Raw genomic sequence first — 23,546 nt, forward strand, 5'->3', positions numbered from 1 at the left:
TGCTATGGCTTTTCCTGGCCAGCTCATTAGTGCTCTTCAGTAACACTTAACTGTTCCCTGGCAAAACCTGTGAGTAAACTAATGAAAGTGTTTTTGTGCAGAGGCAGGAATAGAAGTTCTTTCCCAGCTGTCTCAACTAACCGGCACGCTCTTTACTGCCCCCGCTGGGATTGCAACTGGCTCTTACCAACACAGTAAGTGTCTATGGGGCTGACCATCGTGCCCACGCACTAACTCGGGGATCACCAAAGATGAAGCGCCGCTGAAGGATACTGGTTCTGGCTGATGCCAACAACTGTCTTGCATTCCTTCTCTGAAACTGTCATTTCCCAGCACTCAGTCATTTGCTTAGAAGGGGATTATTTTTTGCAAATATTTGCTTCAAGCCATCATTTGTAAAACTCAGTTGAAAACATCATCTTTAACAGTTAAACAAACATGTTTAGTTGCTGATCTAGAGACATAATAAGTACAAAGAATAGTTTTTTAGTAAATATAATTAATATGGTTTCATTTGGAAAAATGAACAAAGAGATGATTAAGAAGAGGCTTGCTCAGGTTCCATTGGTGTAACATTATCTGAGAGGAAAAACAGTCAATGATATTATACACACAAAAATGTGTGTGTAATATCCCGTTAGATATGAAAGCTGAAGATATTGGATCAAAACGTAACATTGGCTGACCAACAGGAGAACCAAATTTCTTTGTTTGCTCATCATTCTCCCCTTTAAAACTCCCAGCCTCTTATCAAAGAAGGTTTGGGGTGATGCAGAAACTATATAAAGCATTTGTTCTCTGGTCTCAAATGCCAGGGGCCTTTGAAGACGGGAAAGCTGCCATGATTGGGGAACTTGTACGGGAAATGATGTAACAGAGAGCACATTGACTTAATAGAGTTTTATAACAGAAGTCACTTGTTAGCTGTAGTTTATATTATGATAACATATTTGGCCCCGTGGAGAGAGGAATCCCCCTAGCAGAGCAGAGCAGGGTGCAGACACTGTCGTTTACAGAACAAGTTTTCTTCTTTTCTGCTCCTCTGTCTCCTTTTCCTCCTGTTCATCCTCTTTCCCCTACTCTTCCTATTCCCATCTAGAAGAACTGTTATATAGATTTTTCACATGTTTAGCAATAAACATAATGGGAGGAGAGCCAAACAAGTCTATTCAGGAAAGAAAATCAAATTTAACACGGCACTGTGTCTTTCAGTAACTGGTTTTCAAGGAGAGAAACTTGCATAAGCACCCACTAGAGTCGTGGAGAGATATATAGAGAGATAGCAGCTTGTAAGAAAGATACAGGGTTGGCTATGACACGGAGGACTTTGGATGGCATGATGGGGAAGCCAGGCAGAGTGGATTTCCCTGTATTTTCATTTTGAGGATATAAATATAAAACAGTATGTTCTTATTCAGATGCCTACTTCACTTCTCGATGCACAAATCCAGCAGCTATTTAATTTTTAATGTCAAACATAATGACAACCTTATCTATCAATGAATAGATAGGCATTTGCTATTATTCATTGTAGTCTTTTTGAGTTTCTAATTTTATCTCTGAAAGCAGACTATCTTAGTTTTGTAATGAGAAAGGATAATAAGCTTGATATAAATACAGTTATAAACAAGAAGTAGAATTGTTTCACCCAAGCTTATGTCTGCAATAATAAAAGGAGAAAATAATGTCAGTTCTTAGTGACTGGCTGGGACAACAGCAGGAAAGGGCGCCCCCCTCCATCTACTTCAGTGAATCAAAGCTGCAAACGTGGTCCAGCCTCATGGACTTCCTGGAAGACACCTTGATATCAGTGCGGAAACAGTTCAGACCTCTCTTCAAGGAGCTGCAGAAGAACGCCAGTGGCAGGATAATAGGTGAGGGCTCTTGCTACTCCTGTTGCAGATGTCTAGTTGACTCCTAAACATCTTCAGTACTACTTTATTCTGTTTGTTTTTCATATCTTCCTTCAAATATAACAAATATACACTAAGAATAAATATTAAATATTATTTAGTAAGTATTAAATAGTATTAAATAAACATTAAGTATTATTTAACAAACATTAAATATTCTCTAATAAACATTAAACTTTACTTAATAAATATTAAATATAAAGATGAATAGTTACAGTCATCTTCAAAACACTGAAGCTAGTTCCTGGTTTCAGATTTTACCATCTTATTAATCCTGTGTCAGTCAATTATTTACCTAGACAAAATTCACTATTTGCTCAGCCATTGAACTCTGTCCTTTTCTCATTGCAATTTGCTCTCAAAGCTAAGCAACTCTTAAATCACAGCACCCATTGCTTAAATTGTTCTGCAATTGTGTTCTATTTATTTTTTTACTTAAAACGTATAACTGGGTGATGGATTCCACGGCCTTCTGTGGAACCTGTTGGGCATTATTAAAGCTCTCATTTATGTCCCATATCCATGATCAAATTATCACAATAGAGGCTTTGGAAACAATGTCCTATGTCAACTGCATCTTCACCTAAATCAGAGGTTCTCAACCTGTGGGTCGCGACCCCTTTGGCGGTTGAACGACCCTTTCACAGGGGTCGCCTAAGACCATCCTGTATATCAGATATTTACATTATGATTCATAACAGTAGCAACATTACAGTTATGAAATAGCAACGAAAATAATTTTATGGTTGGGTCACAACATGAGGAACTGTATTTAAAGGCCAGAAGGTTGAGAACCACTGACCTAAAGCAATCCATTCTTTAAATAACTTAAAAAATTTTTTTCTTATTGATTTCAGGGAGGAAGGGAGAGGGAGAGAGAGAAACATCAATGATGAGAATCATGTATCGGCTGCTGCCTGCACACCCTCTAACTAGGGGATCGAGCCCACAACCTGGGCATGTGCCCTGACCAGGAATTGAACCGTGATCTCCTGGTTCATAGGTCGATGCTCAACCACTGAGAACACTGGCCAGGCAAAATCAGTCCATTGTCTAAAGTACTTTTTTATCATATGGGTAAATGAATTTTCCCTCCATCTTTACCTGTTTGGCTTTCCCCTAACTCTTCCCATCTAACTAAATAAACCACCCTATAAATCAAGTCTTTAGATATCTATATCCTTATTTTTTTCCTTACCTTCCCCAGCACTCCTTCTTATTTAACATCTATTTATACAGTCACTGTCTATGCAAGAGCAGGAAACACAAGTAAGTATGCAGATATTTTCTGTCAATATATAACATATTGTCAGTATATATCTTTACATAAATGCCTCTAAAACAGGGATTTGTCTTCTTGGTTTTAACTCTACCACATTTAGTAGATGTTCAACCAGTATTTTCAAATAGTTATTAGATAATAAATAGGGAGAAATTATTTTTCCTGGTATTTCCTTGATATAAAAACTATACATAAAAGTAGAAAGATGATCTCTTTAAAGATAGAAGTATTTTTTGATGATATATGTAAGCATAAGAAGTAGAATAGAAGATAATTCTTTTCATATAAATTCAAGTTGTCTAAAACATTTTTAAATGTAAAAGATATCTGTGTATGTATGTTACTATATTATTTTCTGTGTGCTTGAAATCTTATGTATTTGAGTGCACAGATAAAGGGGAGTGTGGAGGAATCTTTGGTGGGATTGCGATTCTACAATTTAAACTTATTCCTGGCTGGTGTGGCTCAGTGGTTGAGTGTTGACTTATGAATCAGGAGGACACAGTTCAATTTCAGGTCAGGGCACATGCCTGGGTTGCAGGCTTGTTCCCCGGTGGGGTGCCCGTGGAAGGCAGGCAATCAATGATTGCCTCTCTCTCACATTGATATTTCTATCTCTCTCTTCCTCTTCCTTTCTCTCTGAAATCAATAAAAAAATTTTTTAAACTTAAAAGTTTCATTTTCATGTGTTCTCTCCTTACTGTTCAATTTATAGATTTTATTCAAGACCAGCTCTGTCAGGGTGGGTACTTTTTATGTGCTGCACATTTAGTTGCTATTACTTGTTTTATATTTTATCATGGAAGATAATCCTCATGGCATAATAGAATTTTAATTTTTATTCTTTGCATTTTTATCCACTAAAAAGCAACTGTGAGGACTGAGCTGTGTTCTTCTTGACCACATCTCTTACATAAATTAATTACAGCGCATATGGCTTTATATTTACAGGACAGTTTATGTCTGACACCATGAGTGTGACTAACATTCTGAATAACCAAGAAATTGCACAAGCTCTGGCAGATGGATTGGCGGCGCTTTCAAAAGAAAATCCTGTAAGTATTTTTTAAAAAGAAAGCACACTACAAAAACCCTAACACTTAAATAAATTTGTAGTTTGTGTTTATTTATTGTTTAATTTGTATATCCATCCAGGGGCGCAATTCCTTAGAGAAATTACATCCGTTTGTAAAAACAGCTACTGAGAGATTCTGGGCCCAAGATCTATTAGGTACACAAAATAGGCAAATAGTAAAATCTAGGTTATTTAAAAGTTGACTCCGTGGTGCACTGTTTTCTGTCTTGTGATTAATTTCAGTCAGAAGTGACTTATTTAAACACATGAGTGGCTTTATATTTCACGTAAACATTATTCAATAGTTAAAACAATTAAGCGTATGAAAGGGTAAAAAGGCTAGATGAGAAGAAGGAAAGCGAACACAAAAGAACAGATCTTCCGAGCAACTGGAAGTGCAGTAAGCAGCCTGGCGGGGGAAGTGGAGAACAGGACGGGGACTAGGATTGACATTAACACGCCGGATGCTCTTTCAATGTGTAACATATTGTCAGGTCTTTTCAAAGGAGAGATTCTCAAATCCTTCTCTTCCACTGAGGTGATTCAACTTTGTGGGTAGACTTAACGTTGTCTTTGCATATGTTTTCCTTATCTCTCATGTGTGTTTTGGTTTCACCTTGGCTTCCTGGGTGGCCACCAGGTGTCCCCAGGGTTAGCTGTCCAGTGTGGAGTCGGAGAGGCTGCAGGTGGCCATGATTTGCCTCTGCAGTCTCAGCTCCCAACACTAGCCAACCCAGGGGCAGCCCAGTGCTGAAGGCCCTGGTGAGCTTTGCCAGTAAAATGATCAGGGAAATTCACAGGGATAACCCCGAGGCTGTGAGAGATCCTGCACTGTCTCCCGAAATATCAACGATTTACTAAATGCTTTTGGTGTAGGTTCAGTGTACTTACTGCCACCTCATCATTTAAAAGTAACCTGGTATGATATACTTTCGATGGTGCTCAAACGATAGCCTGAGAGGGAACCAAATTTGAGTGTTTTTCCCAGTAATTCAGCTGCTATAGCCTCTCTCAAGCCTTCTTTCTCCTGAAAGACAAGATCCCTCCTGTCCCCTTCCTCATCTGGCCAAGAGGCCGATAGGGCCACTTTGGTTCTGACGATATTGAGACCCATACCATGAGGCCTTGGCGACCTAACTGAATGGTGACAATCGGTTGAGAACCAACAGTATACATGGTAATTGGAATATGTGATGAAGTCAGAAGTCCCATTTACTGACTACGTGAACAGTCGTTACTTTGTTTTCTGGACTTATACATAAAAAAAACTGAAAACTCTACCAGAAAAAAATCTGTCCTCTTTTCTACTGCACTTTTGTTGACCTATATTTCCAATGAATGCTTTAAATATTAATTTTTGGGGTTGGGGGTGTGGATTTTTCAGGACAAACCTCTGGAATTTTTGTCATATTTTCTGTTGAAGAAATGTAGTGAAAAGAGCAAAGATTTGGAAGAAAATGTTATTCTGACAAAATCTGACCCAAAGGCAACATTCAATTTATACATGAAGGTAAAGTTACTGCTGCATTTTTATGCCATTGCTTCGCTGTAGAGTTAGACACATGTGCTTGAGAAATTCATAGACAATAATGATAATTATTGTCTTCCAACTGGTCACTTCCTCTAAGAACTTTATTTTCTTGAAAAGGTATTTGTAGGATCATGAGTGACATTAAAGCCACTTACAGGCATCAGCTGCACCACATTGACTAGAACAGTGGTCGGCAAACTGCGGCTCACGAGCCACATGTGGTTCTTTGGCCCCTTGAGTGTGGCTCTTCCACAAAATACCACGTGCGGGCTCGCATGTACAGTGCAATTGAAACTTTGTGGCCCATGCGCAGAAGTTGGTATTTTGTGGAAGAGCCACACTCAAGAGGCCCAAGAGCCGCCTGTGGCTCGCGAGCCGCAGTTTGCTGACCACTGGACTAGAATATACTCTGGGTCATGGAGGAAAAGTTGGACATTTGCATTTTGCTCTTTTTCAGTTGAGTCCCGAGATAACATAAAGTTTTTTGTTTGTTTTTTTGTTTTTTTTTCATTTGCAGCCCAGGACAGTTTGTGTGTGTGTGTGTGCATGTGTGTGTGTGTGTGTGTGTGTGTGTGTGTGTGTGTGAAACTAAGAATTATTTTTCTTTTCTTAGTTGAGATTCAATTTCATAACAGAAAAGTGGGTTTGAAGCTAGTACTTCAGGCAAAAAGTAATATTCTGCCAGTACTGTATTCAGGACCCATACTTTCTTAAGTGAAATCATCAGGATTCAGAAAACACGGGAAATTGCATTGTCAGAGAGCCGATTTCTATAAAAATGTCATTTTAGAACCATTTTATGTCCATAGAAAGTCATCTACCTGTCTTGCATGATCACAGGCTTGGGTACCAGCCCCAACACAACCCCCCTACCCCCCCCCCCCCCCCCCATGGAGCCTGGTAATGGGTGTAGACTTCTGGAATCTTAATAAAAGTCAGGTACCCTGTGTGCCTCTGACAGACAGGAGCAGAGCTGAGGCAGAGGCCTACCTGGACCATGTGGGACCCCCTGCCTGTGAGGAGCTTCTGAGCAGCAGACTCACTCCCCCAGCTCCCGGGGAAAAGGGAGCTGCCCGGAATTTACTTTCTCAAGCGTAATGCAATGCAAAGGAAGCTAAAGGGTTTTTTATTTTTCACATAACATTTGTTTTAAAAGAGGCATCGATTTTGTCCAGCGCTGATTCACTGACTCAGAACACCGTAGTTAGGGCTGAAGGCAGGGCCACAGAGCCTCCTGTGGGCACAGCACCAACTCCGTGTAATCAAGTCTGCATTGAATCCTCAGGAAAGAAATGTTCTGGAAGACAATCCTCAGGACACAAAACCAAGTCTTGGCAAAGATGATCCAAATGCTGAGGTGCTGGTTCAGCTGGTAAGCCAATTATTACGTAATAAAAATTTTCCGCTTGTTTTTCTCCTGAGGCCCACTCCCCTCTGCCCCCCCCCCCCAAATCCAAACAAACCCCTACAACAACAACACCCAACCACTTTCGCCTTTATTCTGGTTCTTTTTTTTCTTGAAAGTTTCAAGAACAAAGTAAAAATATTTAAAGGGAGGAAAAACTCCCAAATGTAATTGGGGGAATCCAGTCAGTAGCTTTTTCTTTTCTTTTATTTGTTTGTTAGTGAGAGAGAAACATTGATGTGAGAGATACACATTGATTGGTTGCCTCCCACACAGGACTGGGGATCGAGTCTGCAACTGAGGTATGTGCCCTTACCCGGAATCGAACCTGGGACCCTTCAGACCCAGGGCCAATGCTCTATCCATTGAGCCAAACCAGTTAGGGCAGTAGCTTTTTCTTTTGAATATTTCCTGGTCTGAAAGGAAGTTGAGTTGAGGACATGGAGGTATCACATCCTGGGAGCAAAAGCCACCTCTGCTACTCCATGCTTTTCTAGCTAACATGGCACGAGCACGGCAGGCACAAGGGAACGGTGCAGGCACAAAGTTTTACAGTCTATCCGATCCACCAATTCACGGTCTGACTTCAAACGCTGAGTAAAACCAGTAAAACCAGTATAGCGTTTAGGGCTCCGTCTCTCAGGCCAGAACGGTAGGGCTCAGTACAGCAGAGCCTTGGTCCGTCCTGCCCCAGTGCACAGCTGTGCGTGCTGTTTTGCTTTTCTTCAACACATATCCACATTTATCATCATATTTCATTCTCGAGATCCTCTAACATAGATATTAGTAACCACATTTTTGTAGATGAGGAACTAAAGTTAGAAGACTTAAATGACTCCTCTAAGGTTAAATAATTGGCAGACATTTGCCAACCATATCCAAGGACAGAGGAGCAGAATAAACCTCATTTTGGTACATGAGCATAAAGCTGCTGAATATTCTATTAAGATCCTCCCCTAAATACCCAGCCTTTAAAACCTCCCAAAACAAAGGTCCCTGGGCATGCTCTCCCTCCCAGGATCACACCCTCATCCCCCACTTGCTCGCAAACTTCTTTTCCCACAGGCAAGGATCTCCTAAACTCTCAGGGACCCCTGAGGCTTGCAACCAAGACAGCAAAGGGAAGCAGCATTTCATCCTGGGAAACCCCCTGAGCCTGTCCTTAAGGGCCCTCTCCCTCTGACTCCTTCGTGGCCAAAGCAGCCCAGCTGAGGCACCTTTCCCCGGCCCTTTCTGGTTTCACTGTCCCCAGCTTTAACAAACGTCCTCTAAAATTAAACAACAACAGCTGGCAGGAAGAAACTTGAATCCCATGGCCCTGACCTCAGCCCCGAGGCTGTTTTTCAGCCGACAACACCTGGGTGGGTACACCTACTGCAGTGCAGACCAGCCCTCACTGGCTGGGTGTCAGAGAGTATGATTGGGAAATAAATACCTGACAACAGTCTTAAGACTACAAAAAGTTTGACAACTGAAACCTTAAGTCAAAATCATTATAAATGTTGGATGGCCCCAATGAATTAAAAATATGCAAATACACATAAAAATATAATATGGGTTGCAAGCCAATCCTCAAGTTGGAAGCAGTTGTATTTTTTAACTCATTAGATATATCTAAATAGGCATTATATGCAGACCATGTGTTTGAAAGATAAAATTAACATAGAACTGCATGTTTATAGTATTACAAACAGAGAGTTTTCTAATTTTTCTCTTAAGTTACTTTTCCATTTTAATTTTAGTTCATAAACTTCTGGTTGACTTGTTTTGAGTGAACATCGTATGGCACTAGGCTTTACTCCTGTCATTTTATTTGGGGCTTGGGGTATACTAAGGACTGGAGGGGAAAGAGGAAATTGTGTTCTAAGAATATTAATAGTTCTAGGCTCAAATACAAGCCCACTAAATTTTTAAAATTTAAATATTATAATTGTTTTCTTTTGTAAAGGCACTGCTCATTTTACAACTTTTGAAAAGTACAGATAAAAGGAAAAGAATTACCTATTCCCAGGAATAAAAACTAATTTCTCCAAATATACACATAGCACACATAATAATAGGGTGTGGAATTTCTTTACACCAGTGTATGACTTTTCCCTCTGCATTAAGAAAAGAAAACAAGACTTTGAAATATAGGAAACAGGACATTTGGCAACCTAGCTACCCAGGGAAGATGGGTTCACAGTTCCCAAGTTAGGTGCTTTTCCCTAAATACTGAAAGAAGAGCATGAGTTTCCATATTTCATAACGTGCCCGTGGGAAGCAAATTACTTGATAATGAGAGGGCTAGCTCATTTCAGTCTCCTGACTGCGGGATAATCAATAAAACACTACTAGGGGAAAGCACACATAAATAAGAGTGGGCAACCCAAAGGCCTCCTCACCAAGCACGAAGGCAGGACGCTGTCTTCTCATCACTTTTACAGCCAGCAGCTAGCACAGGACACAGCATGTATTCAAAGGACAGATTGATTTGAAAACCTTTTTGAAGAAATAATGACAGAAAACTTCCCCTACCTGGTGAAAGAAATGGACTTACAAGTCCAGGAAGCGCAGAGAACCACAAACAAAAGGAATCCAAAGAGGACCACACCAAGACACATCATAATTAAAATGCCAAGAGCAAAAGATAAAGAGAGAATCTTAAAAGCAGCAAGAGAAAGACAGTTACCTACAAGGGAGTACCCATACGACTGTCAGCTGATTTCTCAACAGAAACCATGCAGGCCAGAAGAGAGTGGCAAGAAATATTCAAAGTGATGAATAGCAAGAATCTGCAACCAAGATTACTTTATCCAGCAAAGCTATCATTCAGAATAGAAGGTCAGATAAAGAGCTTCACAGATAAGAAAAAGCTAAAGGAGTTCATCACCACCAAACTAGCATTATATGAAATGCTGAAAGGTATTCTTTAAGAAGAGGAAGAAGAAAAAGGAACTCTTACCATTTGCCACAGCATGGATGGAACTGGAGAGCGGATAAATACCACAGGATCTCACTCATTTGTGGAATATAATGAACAACATAAATGGATGAACAAGGACTGATCCAGAGACGGAGAGGCATTGATTGGACTGTCGGGCCTTGGAGGGAAGGTAGGGGAGGGTAGGGGTAAGGGGGAAAGATCAACCAAAGGACTTATATGCAAGCATATAGGCCTAACCAATGGACACGGACAACGGGGGGGTGAGGAGATGAGGGGGGGGAGGGGGTAGAGGGTAACGTGGGGACAAGGACACATATGTAATATCTTAATCAATAAAAAATATATTAAAAAAAAACAAAAAAAACACAAAGGACAGATTGAGAAAAGTAAAGTCTCAATCTGCCCTCTCAGGATCCAAGAGTAAAGTCCCATCTCTACCACAGCATCACACTGGCCCGGTGGGAGGGGCTATTTGGGACACTAGGGACAAGTGAGGTTCAGCGAGGTCCTCCATATCCCCTATAAAGATTCCCTTCAGTCCTGCATGTCACAGACCAGCCAGGGCCATCTCAGAGTGACTGCCCGACTGCTAGTGCTTCCATTGCTCTGTCTCCCTCCACTTTCAGGCTTTTGGGGGGCTGTAAGCCTGGAAAGAATCACTATGCTTTCTGAGTTCTTAATGCTTTTCTACAGGAGAGAAAGCTCCAGATGGACTGGGCTGCAAAACGAACTAGAGTTGCCGGGGAACTCTTACAGAGTGAGAGAAAATACGTGCAGATGCTGGAAATTGTGAGGGATGTTTATGTTGCACCACTAAGAGCAGCACTGTCCTCAAACAGAGCAATTCTGAGTGCTGCAAACCTCCAGATCATTTTCTCTGATATCCTGCAGGTTTTAAGTCTCAACAGGTAATTCCTGAATACGTATTTTCTGAAATACTATGTGGTGGGAGGAACCCACACTTACCTGGACCGAGGCTCAGGCAGTCTCTGCCTCTCCTGATTATTGCACAGAAAAGAGAGAATTTTTGCCACTGGGCTGCAACCAGTAGTGATGATTCTCAGGGGCTGATCCCTGCCTCAGTTCAAACCCCTGGTACTAGGAGTGGAGGTCAGTGCCAGGTGGTTTTGTATTCAACCTATTGTTCATGCAAAAGACAAGACAGTATGTTTAGTTGAGCAATGAGAAAGAAACTGAAGGATTTGAAGGGACTAAGTTACTAGGATATTTTGCTTGGAGAACCCATGGTCAGCTTAATAACAGTAGATGTTTTGAGAATGTCATAGGACACAGAGGAAGTGATCATTTGATATGTGGTAAAGACAAACTAAGCTTGTGGTTCTCTGCCAGTAACCTTCCAGAAGAAGCATGTCAAACTCAAAGGCTAACACGGGCCAAATAAACAAGGTTTAAGTCTATGTGGGTCGAAAAAAAACAAAAGCTTGAATTTTCATAGAAATGTAGGTTTATTTCGACAGAGACATGCTGAATACAAAGGGCTGAAATAAATGAGTAAGTGTTAACATAAAATAATAGAACATTTTAATAAAAATTAATATTTTTTCTTAAACATTAACTTACCAGAACTGAATAACTGCACAAATTAATAAGCGTAACGCAAATAAGCCTATTTTTCTTGTTCTCCAAAAGCAAAGTATTTCCTGTTGCGCACACCAAACAAGTCGGTCCAAGACTAATGACTTGGCCATCGGCTGCTAACATGTTTGCTGCTAGTATTAGTGGAGAGAAATGGTGTGCCTGTGCGTGAGGCGCGTAAGGGAAATGAATGCAACACGATTATAGTAATCAGTCATTAGTGAATGTTGTAGTTTGTTATTAATAATTATGTGTAACAGGATGTTGTAAAAATTAAGCTAGGAAATTTTTATTAAGCCATTTCTTACATACTGTTATATTGGCTGGGCTGCGAGTTTGACATGCTTGTTCCAGATGACTGGGAACAAGTTCCTTCCCTTCCCTGGGCACAACTCCTACAAAATAAAGAGGTTGAACGAGGCCTGTTCTGTTTTCAAGGCCTGTGATGGCTGAATGAAGGACAACCTTAGATTTACAGGGAAATGGCCTGAGGGAAGATTATGGCCATATAAAATGAATTGAGCACTGTGCTCTGGGGACTGTAAGAAACCTTCTTTGCCTGCCTGGCCGTGTGGGAATGGGAGAGTCAGGGGCAGCCTATGGAGGCCAGCGTGGGGTTCAGCCTCAAGGGATTAAGGTGAGGAGGTGGGATTCCCCCACAGTCAGCCTAGTTCCTCCCTTCCCAGCTCCTCCTGTCCTGTCGAATCTGTACGGCTCTGTCTTAGCACAACAGTATGCGACAAAAGCCCAACCATAAAATGACTCGGCTGAAGCAAGCAGCAAACTGATTCATTTGTTAAGTTTATAGGTTATCACTGGCCAATATTTCATGGTCATGCCTTTCCCGTCTTGCAGGCAGTTTCTAGATAACCTGAGAGACAGACTACAGGAATGGGGCCCAGCTCACTGTGTGGGAGAAATATTCTTAAAGTTTGGAAGCCAGCTGAACACATATACCAATTTCTTCAACAATTACCCTGTTGTTCTGAAAACCATTGAGAAGGTAAATGATTGAGTTACCATCCAGGCATTTACGAGACCTGAACTTGAAAGGAAGTGCTGTGTGCAATCCAAAGAACTAAGACTAATAGGGCTTGGCTTCCAGACCCACGCCTCCAGTTTACTGTGTACGCTGAGGACGGGGACCCGACATTTAATTTTGTATCACGAGTGGCAAGCACAGTGCTTGACAAAGCAGGGCCCAGAAACTGGTCGTTGGACTGAACTAATCCTCATGCAAATTGCCAGACTTCCATTAGCTGCAGGTACCCTGTGGGTCACTTACAGGGAAATGTTTAGCTGTTAGATACAGTGGCGCCCGTGAGCTCTGATCCCACTCTGCCCCCACAGACCTGTGTGACCTTGACAAAGGTGGCTGTCTTATAAAGAAAAGAAATTAATTGTCCATGTTTCTTGGGGTAAGGCTGAAATTTCACTATGCATAAGGAATTTCTTTGTCGTACATTTCTCAGAAAGTCCATTGTGACGTGTGCCATCTGTAGTTGAGCAGGAATATTCGCTTCCCTCTGCATCCCTTGCTGTTCTGGTTGGGATCTCTTCTAACGGCAGTAAGAGCCCTTTCTCCCCTCCTCAATTTGTATCAGAAGTGCAGCCGAAGAGCTACCTTGCGACTTGGGGCACACTTCTGCCAGTGGCTACACTGAGCCCCCCGGGGCCGTTTCCTGGCCTTGGGCACCTCCCTTTATGGTACACCTTCACCCTGCCCAGAGAGTTTAACACTGCTAGACATACTAATTATGTATTGGGTGAAAATTGCACAAATAAGGCAATTTCATAGAACTGACCATGAGGACAAGAATTGGAGTAAAGTGTGACATATTATCAGAAACAGATTTGTGCCAAATTTTTTATAGTTGTGGATAATAATGATATCTGGCTCACTAAAATAGGGTGTGCATTTAAGTACTCAATAACTGTTAGCTATTACTCTTATTGAAATCAGTCAGTATTTATTTGATTTCTAGAAATTAGCATTACTGGCATCTTTTAGGCATGTCCCTACTGAGAAAAATGGGTACTTCCTGGGCACTTTACTGGTGATGAATGAATACACTTTAAAGCAGATGTTAAATACAATGGAACACCTTTATAATGATTAGCAGCAGGTATTATAGGTGAATACCATCAATTGTCTTTTACTACAAGGAAATAACACTTACTGTGCAACAGGCATGTTGTGGACAGGATTTATTTTTCCTTCACAAGTGTTAGGTATGATATCCATGAGGAAACTGAGGCTCAGGGAGTTAGGTAACTTAACAAGTTCACAAAAAATGAGGTAGAATTAGATTAGAATTCTAATTCTAACCCAGGCCTCCCTGGTTGCAAAGTCTGTTTTCATTTGTCAACACTGATTAAGTTCAATGTATGAATAAATCAGGGTTATCTCCATGGTATGAATAAATCACTATACTTAGTACATTATATTAGTAAGTCCTAATACTACTTTGACTAGAAGTAGATGTTGCCCTCTTGCTTTGAGAGCTTCATACATCATGTCTGCCCGGTGTAACAGAATGCTTTACAACTGTCGCACAGAGCGAAGTTTTGACAGTATTATGCTCACCTTTAGTGCAGAGAGATGGTACCAGCCTTCCGAGCTTTCCTGAAGAGGCATGATAAAACCATTGTCACCAAAATGCTGAGGTAAGTTCTGAGGGAGAGCACAGCTGAGGCGCCCCAAGGGCAGGGCCTTCTTTGACCTTCGGAGAGACCAGGTTCCCTTCCCTATGCCCCACACAGCCTGCCGGAGCTGCTGCTGTACCCGTCCCGGAGATTTGCTGAGTACGTTCATCTTCTCTATGCCCTGAGGCTTCATACTCCTGCAGAACATGCTGACCGTGGGGACTTGACCACTGCAATTGACCAAATGAAAACATATAAAGGCTATATAGATCAGGTTGGTTGCTGACAAGAGTCTGTGTCCTTTAAAAACGCCACAATGCTTTTTTGGTAGTCTCACTCACATTCTTCAGCCTCTGCATGTGAAATCGTTGTGTTCAGAGACTTGGAGCACTACAGGCATCTATTTTAAGCCAAGCAACATGAGACAGAATGTTTTCAGATAACTATACAAGTACAAGAAAAGCTTTATCAATATGAAAGTGTGAAGAATGGGGTATTTGGATTGATTTTTCTAGAGGACTAAAATAAAAAAGTAAAATCCTTTTTTGCTGAAAGAACTTAATGTCTGAGATTTCCTGAACTAAGTCAGCACCTGAGTGTGGTACTATCGTTCTGAACAATTTTTGTGATGAGCACTCTGCACGGGTCCAGGCTGAGTGTAAACAGATGACATATTCTGCCCAGAAGATGCTTTTTGAATACAGTCTTGTCATTTGCCTCTTTGTTTTAAAACACTGGGTCTATGAAATTAGATTCTTATTATAATGTATGGAAATAGCAAGCCCTGTATCAAGTGCCATTTATGTTTACACATTTCACAATTTTATTTCCCTTAAAATCACTTTGTTTTCTAGATGAAGCAAAACATCAATATGAAAGATCAGCTGTCAGACATACAGAGAATCATCTGGGGGTGCCCTGTACGTATTCTGATGTACTTGCTACATCTCATGCTCATGGATAAAACCTCATATCATTGGCAACAGGAGACATTCAGATATCCAATCAGCTAACCTCTGTTGAATGCCTGCTGTGTGCCTGGTGCTGCCAAGCCCTCATATTTCACATCCTTCTATCGGCAAGGATGCTACGTGGGCTTGACCCCATCCCTTAGCTCCTTTCGTGGTACTACTGTGATCATGACCCCCTCTGAGGAAAGGGCCATGTATTCTATTGCTTCATATTTCTCTATGCAGAGTTCCTGGTTAGGATCTTGCACACTGAGGATACCTGAAAAAATCTTAGAAGCCCTCTGTTGGCTGTTACCTACAGAATATCACCTGGTCCCACTCTATCTTTTTGTTTACTGCCTTGCCTACCACTTTATGAGCCAACCATACAGATCTACTCATGATTCTCCAGTAATGTTAGCCTCTCCTCACACAGTTGTGCTTTGCCCATACTCTTTCTTGAAAATAACCTTCTTTCCTACCCTGCTGGATAAACTCCTATTCATCCTTTACAAATCCAGTTCAATCACCATCTTCCTGTAGTTGCTCCCACCATCTCCTGCTGGGAATTGCCCCTTTCTGGGTCTCCTGCAGGACCTTGAACATCTGTCACATTTTATTACAATCCTTTATTCACCAGACTGGGAACTCTATCCGGTGTGAGCTACGTTTTACTTGTCTTCTAGTGCTTGGCATATAACAGGAGCTCGATACATGAATTATATTGAATTAAATTATTAATTGATTGGAGATGTTATTTTTATTTGGTCAAATTGGGGAAGCAAGATGGAGTTATTTTGTTGTAACTTAGATCTGCATATTTTGGTAGGGAAAATGAAGTGGAGTTGATTGAAATACAAAAAGTTCAAAATCTTGGAACTCACAGAGCCCATGGAACTTCATCTCTAGATGACTGTTCACACCAAGTGATCATCTCCATGGCTACCGTACATCAGGGCAAAGGCCTGACTTCTTAATTTGTAACAATTCATTCCCTTCCTTTTCTTGATAGTTTACTTCTTTTTCACCCCACTTCCACTTTATTTTTGATGCTAAGAAAATGTTTATAAATAAAACAATTTCAGTAGCTTAAGAAATTAGACAACACCCTAAAATAAAGTTTTCATTGTTAACTCTGTGGTCTTTATCTAAAGAATGCCTATTTTATAAACAAAATCATTGGCTTTTTTATAATTGAACTGAGTTCTACTCAACACTTGCATATTCTGGGATACAAAATGGTTCTGCAGTAGTGGGGCCTTTTATTTTCTAAAAATGTATGTATGTTTCTAATTTTTTTTTTATTTCATAGATTCTATCAGAAGTAAACAGATATCTGATTAGAGTCCAAGATGTAGCCCAACTTCACTGCTGTGATGAGGAAATAAGTTTCTATTTAAGGTAAACATCTAACTGTCTTGCAGCTGTCACTGTGTCTTACTCACACCCTGTATCCTGTACAATGTCTGACATAGTATAAGTTTATGATAATCTGTGTGTTGAACTGAAAAGTTACCCCCCCGAGATGCTTTATCACCTTACATGAATTCCAAGCAGCTACTGGGAAAATGGGAGAAAATAAATCGTTTCTGCCAGGACCATGAACTACACAGAAACAGAAATTCTAAAGTTAGTCACTTCCCTACTGAGAGATGATCCAAGTGTTGTGGGATAGCGCATGTATGATCTGCTCAACTATAAGAAAGAGAACACCAGTTTATCCTCATATTTACTGTGGTCAGTATTTAAAAGGTCTCACCATAAGATCACCATGATATTGCGGTCTCACCATATCTAGTTTGCACACTGCTCAGAGTAATGTAAGAACAAAAGATGGGAGGGTGTCAATTTCCATAAACTAGCATCCAATATCCAATTTTCTCCTGTGGAAAAAAGATGGGCAATTTCTGTAAAGGGTCAGCTAGTAAACATTTAAGTCTTGCTGGCCAAATAATCTCTATGGCAACTACCCAATTTAGTCATTGAGGCACAAAGGCAGTTATATAACCAATACAACACACAACAAACACCATCTTTATAAACAATATAATACATAAATGAATGTGGCTGGGTTCCAATAGAACTTCATTTACAAAAACAAGTGGTGGGGGTGCCTGGCTGGCGTGGCTCAGTGGTTGAGCCTCAAACCAGGAACAAGGAGGTCACAGTTCAATTCTTGGTCAGGGCACATGCCTGGATTTTGGGCTCAGTCCCCAGTAGGGAGCGTGCAGGAGGCAGCCTATCAATGATTCTTTCTCATCATTGGTGTTTCTGTCTCTCTCTCCCTCTCCCTTCCTCTCTGAAATATATATATATATATTTAACACACACACACACACACACACACACACACACACACACACACACAAGTGGTGGGGCCAATCTCAAACAAGTGGTGGGGCAAGAATATGGATGGAGTTCTTTTGCCTATTTGAAGTGGCCTTTCACTGCATATCACCCATCACACATACTTGAAATGCACCCTCTTTCTTGCTTCCTTTCTTTTATACTTAGTTCTATTTGATCCATTATTGTTAATTATCTAGATTAACTTGATCTAGAACATTATTTTTTGTAAGGTATCAGTGTATGTACAGCAACCCACTCCTTCCAGCTAGAGTCATAACCAGAGATGGGAAGGAAATATATGAGAGTTGGCTCTAGGGATTGGATGACCATGTCTACCTATTCATGCAACTAACACGACCTGAACTCCTAACACTCGTCCAATAGCTGAACCTGAGGTATAGTGCTCTTTAGAAATGTTGAGCTCCCTGATCCAGTCCTCTGCCCAGATTACAGGATGGTTGTAACTGGTAAGTGCCTCACTACTCAGTATGGCCTGCTTACCAACATAACCAGGGCGCTTTAGAAATAGTCTCAGGCTACTCTTGCTCTGTTAAATCAGAATTTGCATTTTTAACAAAATCTTTAAGTAATTCAAATGCACATTAAAATTTGTACTATGTACAAGTCAGAGACATTTGTCACATGAAGTAGACTCTAAATATGAAATTTAGCAGCTTCTATGGAGAACAATCTGGAAGTCTTTGATTAAAATGAATACACCCTTTTGCCAATCAATCCTACCCTTGGTAATCCTATGATAGAATAGCACATATAAGAAATTTGTTTCTATGTAAGAAACAAAGCAAATGTCCATCAAAAAGGGACGAGTTGAATAAATAATGGTCCATCTACACCAGTGGTTCTCAACCTTCGTAATGCCATGACCCTTTAGTACAGTTCCTCATGTTGTGGTGACCCCCAACCATAAAATTATTTTCGTTGCTACTTCATAACTGTAATTTTGCTATTGTTATGAATCATAATGTAAGTATCTGATATGCAGGATGTATTTTCATTGTTACAAATTGAACATAAAGCATAGTGATTAATCACAAAAACAATATGCAATTATATATGTGTTTTCCGATGGTCTTAGGCGACCCCTGTGAAATGGTCGTTTGATCCTCAAAGGGGTCTTGACCCATAGGTTGAGAACCATTGCCATAGTGAGTCACGGAATCTCTCCAGTCTGCTTTTCCAAAGCTGGAGAAGGCTTCTCAACTGATGAACTCAGTAGTACACCAAGGTTAAAGTCCCTTAGAGCAACTCCCAAACAATAAGGGATGTGAGTCAGTGGATGAATGCCGAATCTTTTCTATCCTCAAGCACGACAACTCTGTGGTGCATTCTATATGAATCTTTAGAGAGTTCTTAGCAAAACTAAATCCCGATTGTTTATAGCTGTAATGAGCTCATTAATACTTCTTGATTGTCTTTCTTTCCTAACTTGCCTCACTGTTCCCATCCCCTCACTTTTGTTTTCTGAAATTGTCTCTCAACAAACTAACTGTACTCAAGTCCTTATCTTAGGTCACCTTTGAGAGAAAAACTAAAATATATGATAAAATAAATTTGGGAAATCTTCATTTAACTGTAGTTAAACATGTTTTCTTTGCTACAGAAATTTAAGTTTTAATATGCTAATGTTGATCATGGCTCTCTAAGAGGGGATAAAGAAATTCGGGCTTCCCAAACTTGAACTGTAAACTTTTATCCCAAGGCAACTTGCAGAACTAGCACTCCCTGAAATTCATGTTAGGGATGCTCTCATGTTAGGGATGCTTGATCTAAAGTTTTTGCAACTTCTCTTATTTAAAAAACACACATGATATTTTATTGATTTTTAGCATGAAAGGGGGGGGGAGAGAGGGAGAAAGAAAGAGAGAGAGAGAGAGAGAGAGAGAGAGAGAGAGAGAGAGAGAGAGAGAGATATGTGGGAGTGAAACATCAATCAACTGCCTCCTGCACACCCCCAACCAGGGATTGAACCCACAACAGGGGCATGTGCCCTGACAGTGAATTGAACCATCAACCTTTAGGTACATGGGATGATTCCCAACCAACTGAGCCACACTAGCCAGGGCCAACTTCTCTTATATTTAATAAAAATATATATTTAAAATACTAAAGGTGCTTAAGAGTAGATAGGGGAGTGAAAAGGATTTAAAAATTTATCAAAATACAAGTACCTCATTTTGTACCACCATCAAGAAAAAAATGGCTACTGTGCTGGTACTTAACCCCAAGAAGGTGTCCAGTGGCAGGTCCGAAGAGGGGAAATTAAATGGCTAGACAGTCCATGGAAAACTTCCTGCAACTTCCATTGGAAGATGGAGCAATGTGCTCCTTAGTTGAAAAGAGCAAACTCCTCTCACCGCACCACCCACCTCTCCCCTCTAATTACTGTGCTGGATGGTGAAATTAAACCCAGCAGGTAGGCAGCTCCTATACAGATTTATGGAGCTATCTCATGCTCTGGTTAATTGTGTCAGCCTGCAGAGGCTGATTAGCATAATTAATCTTATCTTGTGATTACCCTGAGGAGGAAGTTCTGAATGCCCAGGTGGGATGTGGTGAATGAGTGACTGTGTCTATCTCCAAGTGACAAAGAAGCACAGGATGGAGAAGTTTGAGAACCAGAGCTAGAGTCATTTGGGGGAGCTTGGAACTAGGCTTCCTGGGATAGGAGAAAAGAGCAGAGGAGGGGCAATTTGCACAGGTCAAGGCTCATGGGCCAGGATATGCCCACACATCTGTATACATCTGTGGAGTTCCATATCTCCTCTCTTTGCTAGGAGCGCCCTGAGAACCAGGTCTTTGTCTTCTATATTTCTCTCATCACTTAGTTCAGTGATGGACCTCCTGTTAGTTTTGGGCAGAGTAAGATATCTATAATAATAAAAGGGTAATATGCTAATTAGACCAGACAGCCGAACGACCTTCTAGATGTCCTTCCAGATAACTTTCCGGATGAAGCCGGGCTGTGAGGGCTGAGGCAAGCCACCACAGCTTTGAGAGCCATGGCTGCGAGGGTTGAGCCCCTTGCACGAATTTAGTGCATTGAGCCTCTAGTTTAAGATAAGATGGGAAAAGCAAATAGAAGAGAAGAATAGGATGAATCAGATGGAGAAAAGAAAGTATTATATTAGAAAAGATGGAGAAAGATAGATGGTTAGGGAGACAGATGGTTAAGTAGATGGAAAGATGGACTGGTGTGTGGCACCAACCATGTGCCAGGCTCTGTGCTATAAAACGGCTCCCAAATCCTTTATATAGAGCATCTTGTTCAATCATCACAACCCACGACACCCATTGGCTCTCAACTTAAAGGTGCATAAGAATCACTAATAATACTTGTTAAAATGAAAATTGCATGTAAAGAGATTTTAGTTTTACAATCTTCTCATAGGAGCTAGGAAGCTACATCATTAATAAGTAGCCAGGTAGTTTCCATGCAGTTGGTCCTAGGACCTCACCTTGAGAAATGCCATTTACTGAATAAATGAATGAATGGATGGTTGTATGAATAAATAAACATTCCCTTTGAGGCAGTTATTCTAGGAATCATTTGGAAAGGTAGAGACTGAGGGGCAGAGCAAGTGAGTACTTCTTCATCCCTCACTGTTAGTAATTGAGGGCATTTGTATCTGCCCTCCCTACTGTAAGAGACATTTAGAGAAGGTTATATAAGAGACTGTCCATGCTCTTCAAAGCATTTTCTTAGAGTAGAAAAGGGCAGAGGCTCAAGGTGGATGTATCCAATTTGAAGAATTTCTACCCTTATTCATTCAACCAATATTTTAAGCACACACTCCATACCAGGCATGGAGGTTGTACTAATGAACAAAAACAACAACAAAAGGACAGCCGTTTTGGAGTTTAAAGTCTAGAACAGATAGACATTAATAACCTCACAAATACAACCTTATAAACTGCTCCAAAAATTTTTTTATAAATGCCCTGTTTATGGTGTTAACAGAAGCTAAGAGTCAAAGAAGGGTTCTTATTTGCATAACAACGTCTTAAGTATGAGTCTGAGTTAACCAAATGAGCAGAGTAAGAAGAATACTCCTGGCAGTGGAAAAGCATATGCAGAACTCTGGGGGTTGAGGGAGCAAAGGACTTGAGAAACTGAAAGGCTATGAATCAGGCTGGAGTATCCATAGAGCTGCATTTGGGGGAACCAGAACATGGACAAGGCACATCTTCAGCTAAGAAGGATGGAGCTCCAACCATGGTTTGGGGATGGAGAAAGGCAAAACTATTTGGAGGCAGTGTTATATGCAGGAGAAATGAAATCAGAGACGGAGACTCTCAGAGGTGAGAAGCCGTCCTGGAACATGAGGAGGCCTAAGGAGGAAGATTTGAAGATTAGCTTGTAAATGAAGTGAGGGTATTAGAGACCTGCTTTCTTTGATGCCAGCTACAAAATCCAGGAGCTTAATAGGGTCCTGTGGGACCCTGTGGGATTAAACAAGCCTTTTGAAAGGCCCATCATAAAGGAGAGTGGACAAATTCCTGCCAGTCCCATTGTCCTTTATAATGAAAGCACCTGCTTTTCCTCCTCCACCCCAGAGCCTGAAGGCCACATTGGCTAGTTGGTCAACACATGACTACTTCTATGGCGATGAAGAGAATGACTAGCTCTGTTCCCCTTTTCATGAAGTTTATGGAGAAGTGGGAGAGACTCTCAAATAATCACAAATGTGATCAGTGTGATGAATAAATGGTACAGGTAGCTATATTTCTGATAGTCTGAGAAGTCAGTGGTTGATGGTGGTTGCCTTGGGGACATTTAAAATAAGACCTAAAGAATGAGAGAGGATTAGGTGGGTGAACAGTGGCTGGTAGGGTGGGCTAGGACGATTGAATGTGGGAAATACATAAATGCACAGACCCTGTGATGGGAGGTCCTGTAAATAGTACAAGGAATGGACAGAGTGTGTGTGTGGCTACAGAGAAGAGGCCCATTGAGAGAATAAACCAACCACTGAGAAATCACCAAGGTTTGGACTATGGGGTTTTCAGCCATGGTCCAGTGAGGAACACTCTCCTAAGGGAAACAGGTGAATATAGAGAGATTTACACCAGACAATAGCAACAGCTGAACATGTTAATTCTCTAAGGTGCTATATCTCAGAGGAGCATAGGACAGGAATTCTTGTTCCAACCAGAGTCTGGGTCTCACTTCAAGGGAAAGTACCCAATAGCTATGAGAAGAAAGAAAGTACACAGGTGACACACTAACTTAGCTATGTGACTCTGAGCAAGTCATGTCCCCCTTCTGAACCCCACCTCCTCCTCTAGCCACCAAGAATTTGGGCCCAACACTTTGTAAGAATTTGTTGAATCTTTGGAGATAAATAGACTCACTTTCCAGCCATGAGCTTTGTCTAGAGGGGAGCTATTATTTTTCCCCTTTAAAAGGTGTCTTGAAATACAACATCATTTAAAAGTGAGATCTTGCTGTAGATGGGTATGTTCCAGTATTAGATGAAAAGGGGAATAAAACCACATCCATTTAAAATCTGACAGAGGACCAGGGAGAATAAAACCCTCTTGGTCTAATGACAGGACTAAATTGGGCTCTGTTTCAAGGTGCCATTAAATTTCTGAGTTCTTTAGAAGGAAGATAAAACCACCTCAAAAAGAATGATGTATATAACGGATTAATTTCCAGCGCATTCACAGATGCCATTTATGTTGCAAGTCTTCTTCCTGAATTGTTTTCAATTTTCAATTGAGGGATTATTTTAAAGCAAATAGATGAACCTGGTGAAAGGGAGAAAGGGAAAAAGAGAGTGAGGAGGGAGTGTGGGAAAGAGAGGCTTTGTAATGACTTCCATGTGAGGACAGCCTGGAACCCCTTTCTC

General features: G+C 40.9%; 1 protein-coding gene across 1 annotated transcript in view; it reads left to right on the forward strand.

Moving 5' to 3' along the window:
- ECT2L (epithelial cell transforming 2 like) overlaps positions 1-23,546 on the forward strand; it is a 58,821-nt gene that overhangs the window by 31,921 nt on the left and 3,354 nt on the right. Inside the window, exons 9-18 of the mRNA XM_059700475.1 lie at positions 102-194; positions 1,692-1,874; positions 4,147-4,250; positions 7,087-7,173; positions 10,826-11,040; positions 12,584-12,731; positions 14,322-14,395; positions 14,492-14,648; positions 15,229-15,294; positions 16,637-16,725. Coding sequence (XP_059556458.1) covers positions 102-194; positions 1,692-1,874; positions 4,147-4,250; positions 7,087-7,173; positions 10,826-11,040; positions 12,584-12,731; positions 14,322-14,395; positions 14,492-14,648; positions 15,229-15,294; positions 16,637-16,725 — 1,216 coding nt within the window. The remainder of the gene's footprint in view (positions 1-101; positions 195-1,691; positions 1,875-4,146; positions 4,251-7,086; positions 7,174-10,825; positions 11,041-12,583; positions 12,732-14,321; positions 14,396-14,491; positions 14,649-15,228; positions 15,295-16,636; positions 16,726-23,546) is intronic.

The sequence above is a fragment of the Myotis daubentonii genome, chromosome 6 (assembly GCF_963259705.1).
Source record: "Myotis daubentonii chromosome 6, mMyoDau2.1, whole genome shotgun sequence".
In the NCBI taxonomy this organism is placed as follows: domain Eukaryota; kingdom Metazoa; phylum Chordata; class Mammalia; order Chiroptera; family Vespertilionidae; genus Myotis; species Myotis daubentonii.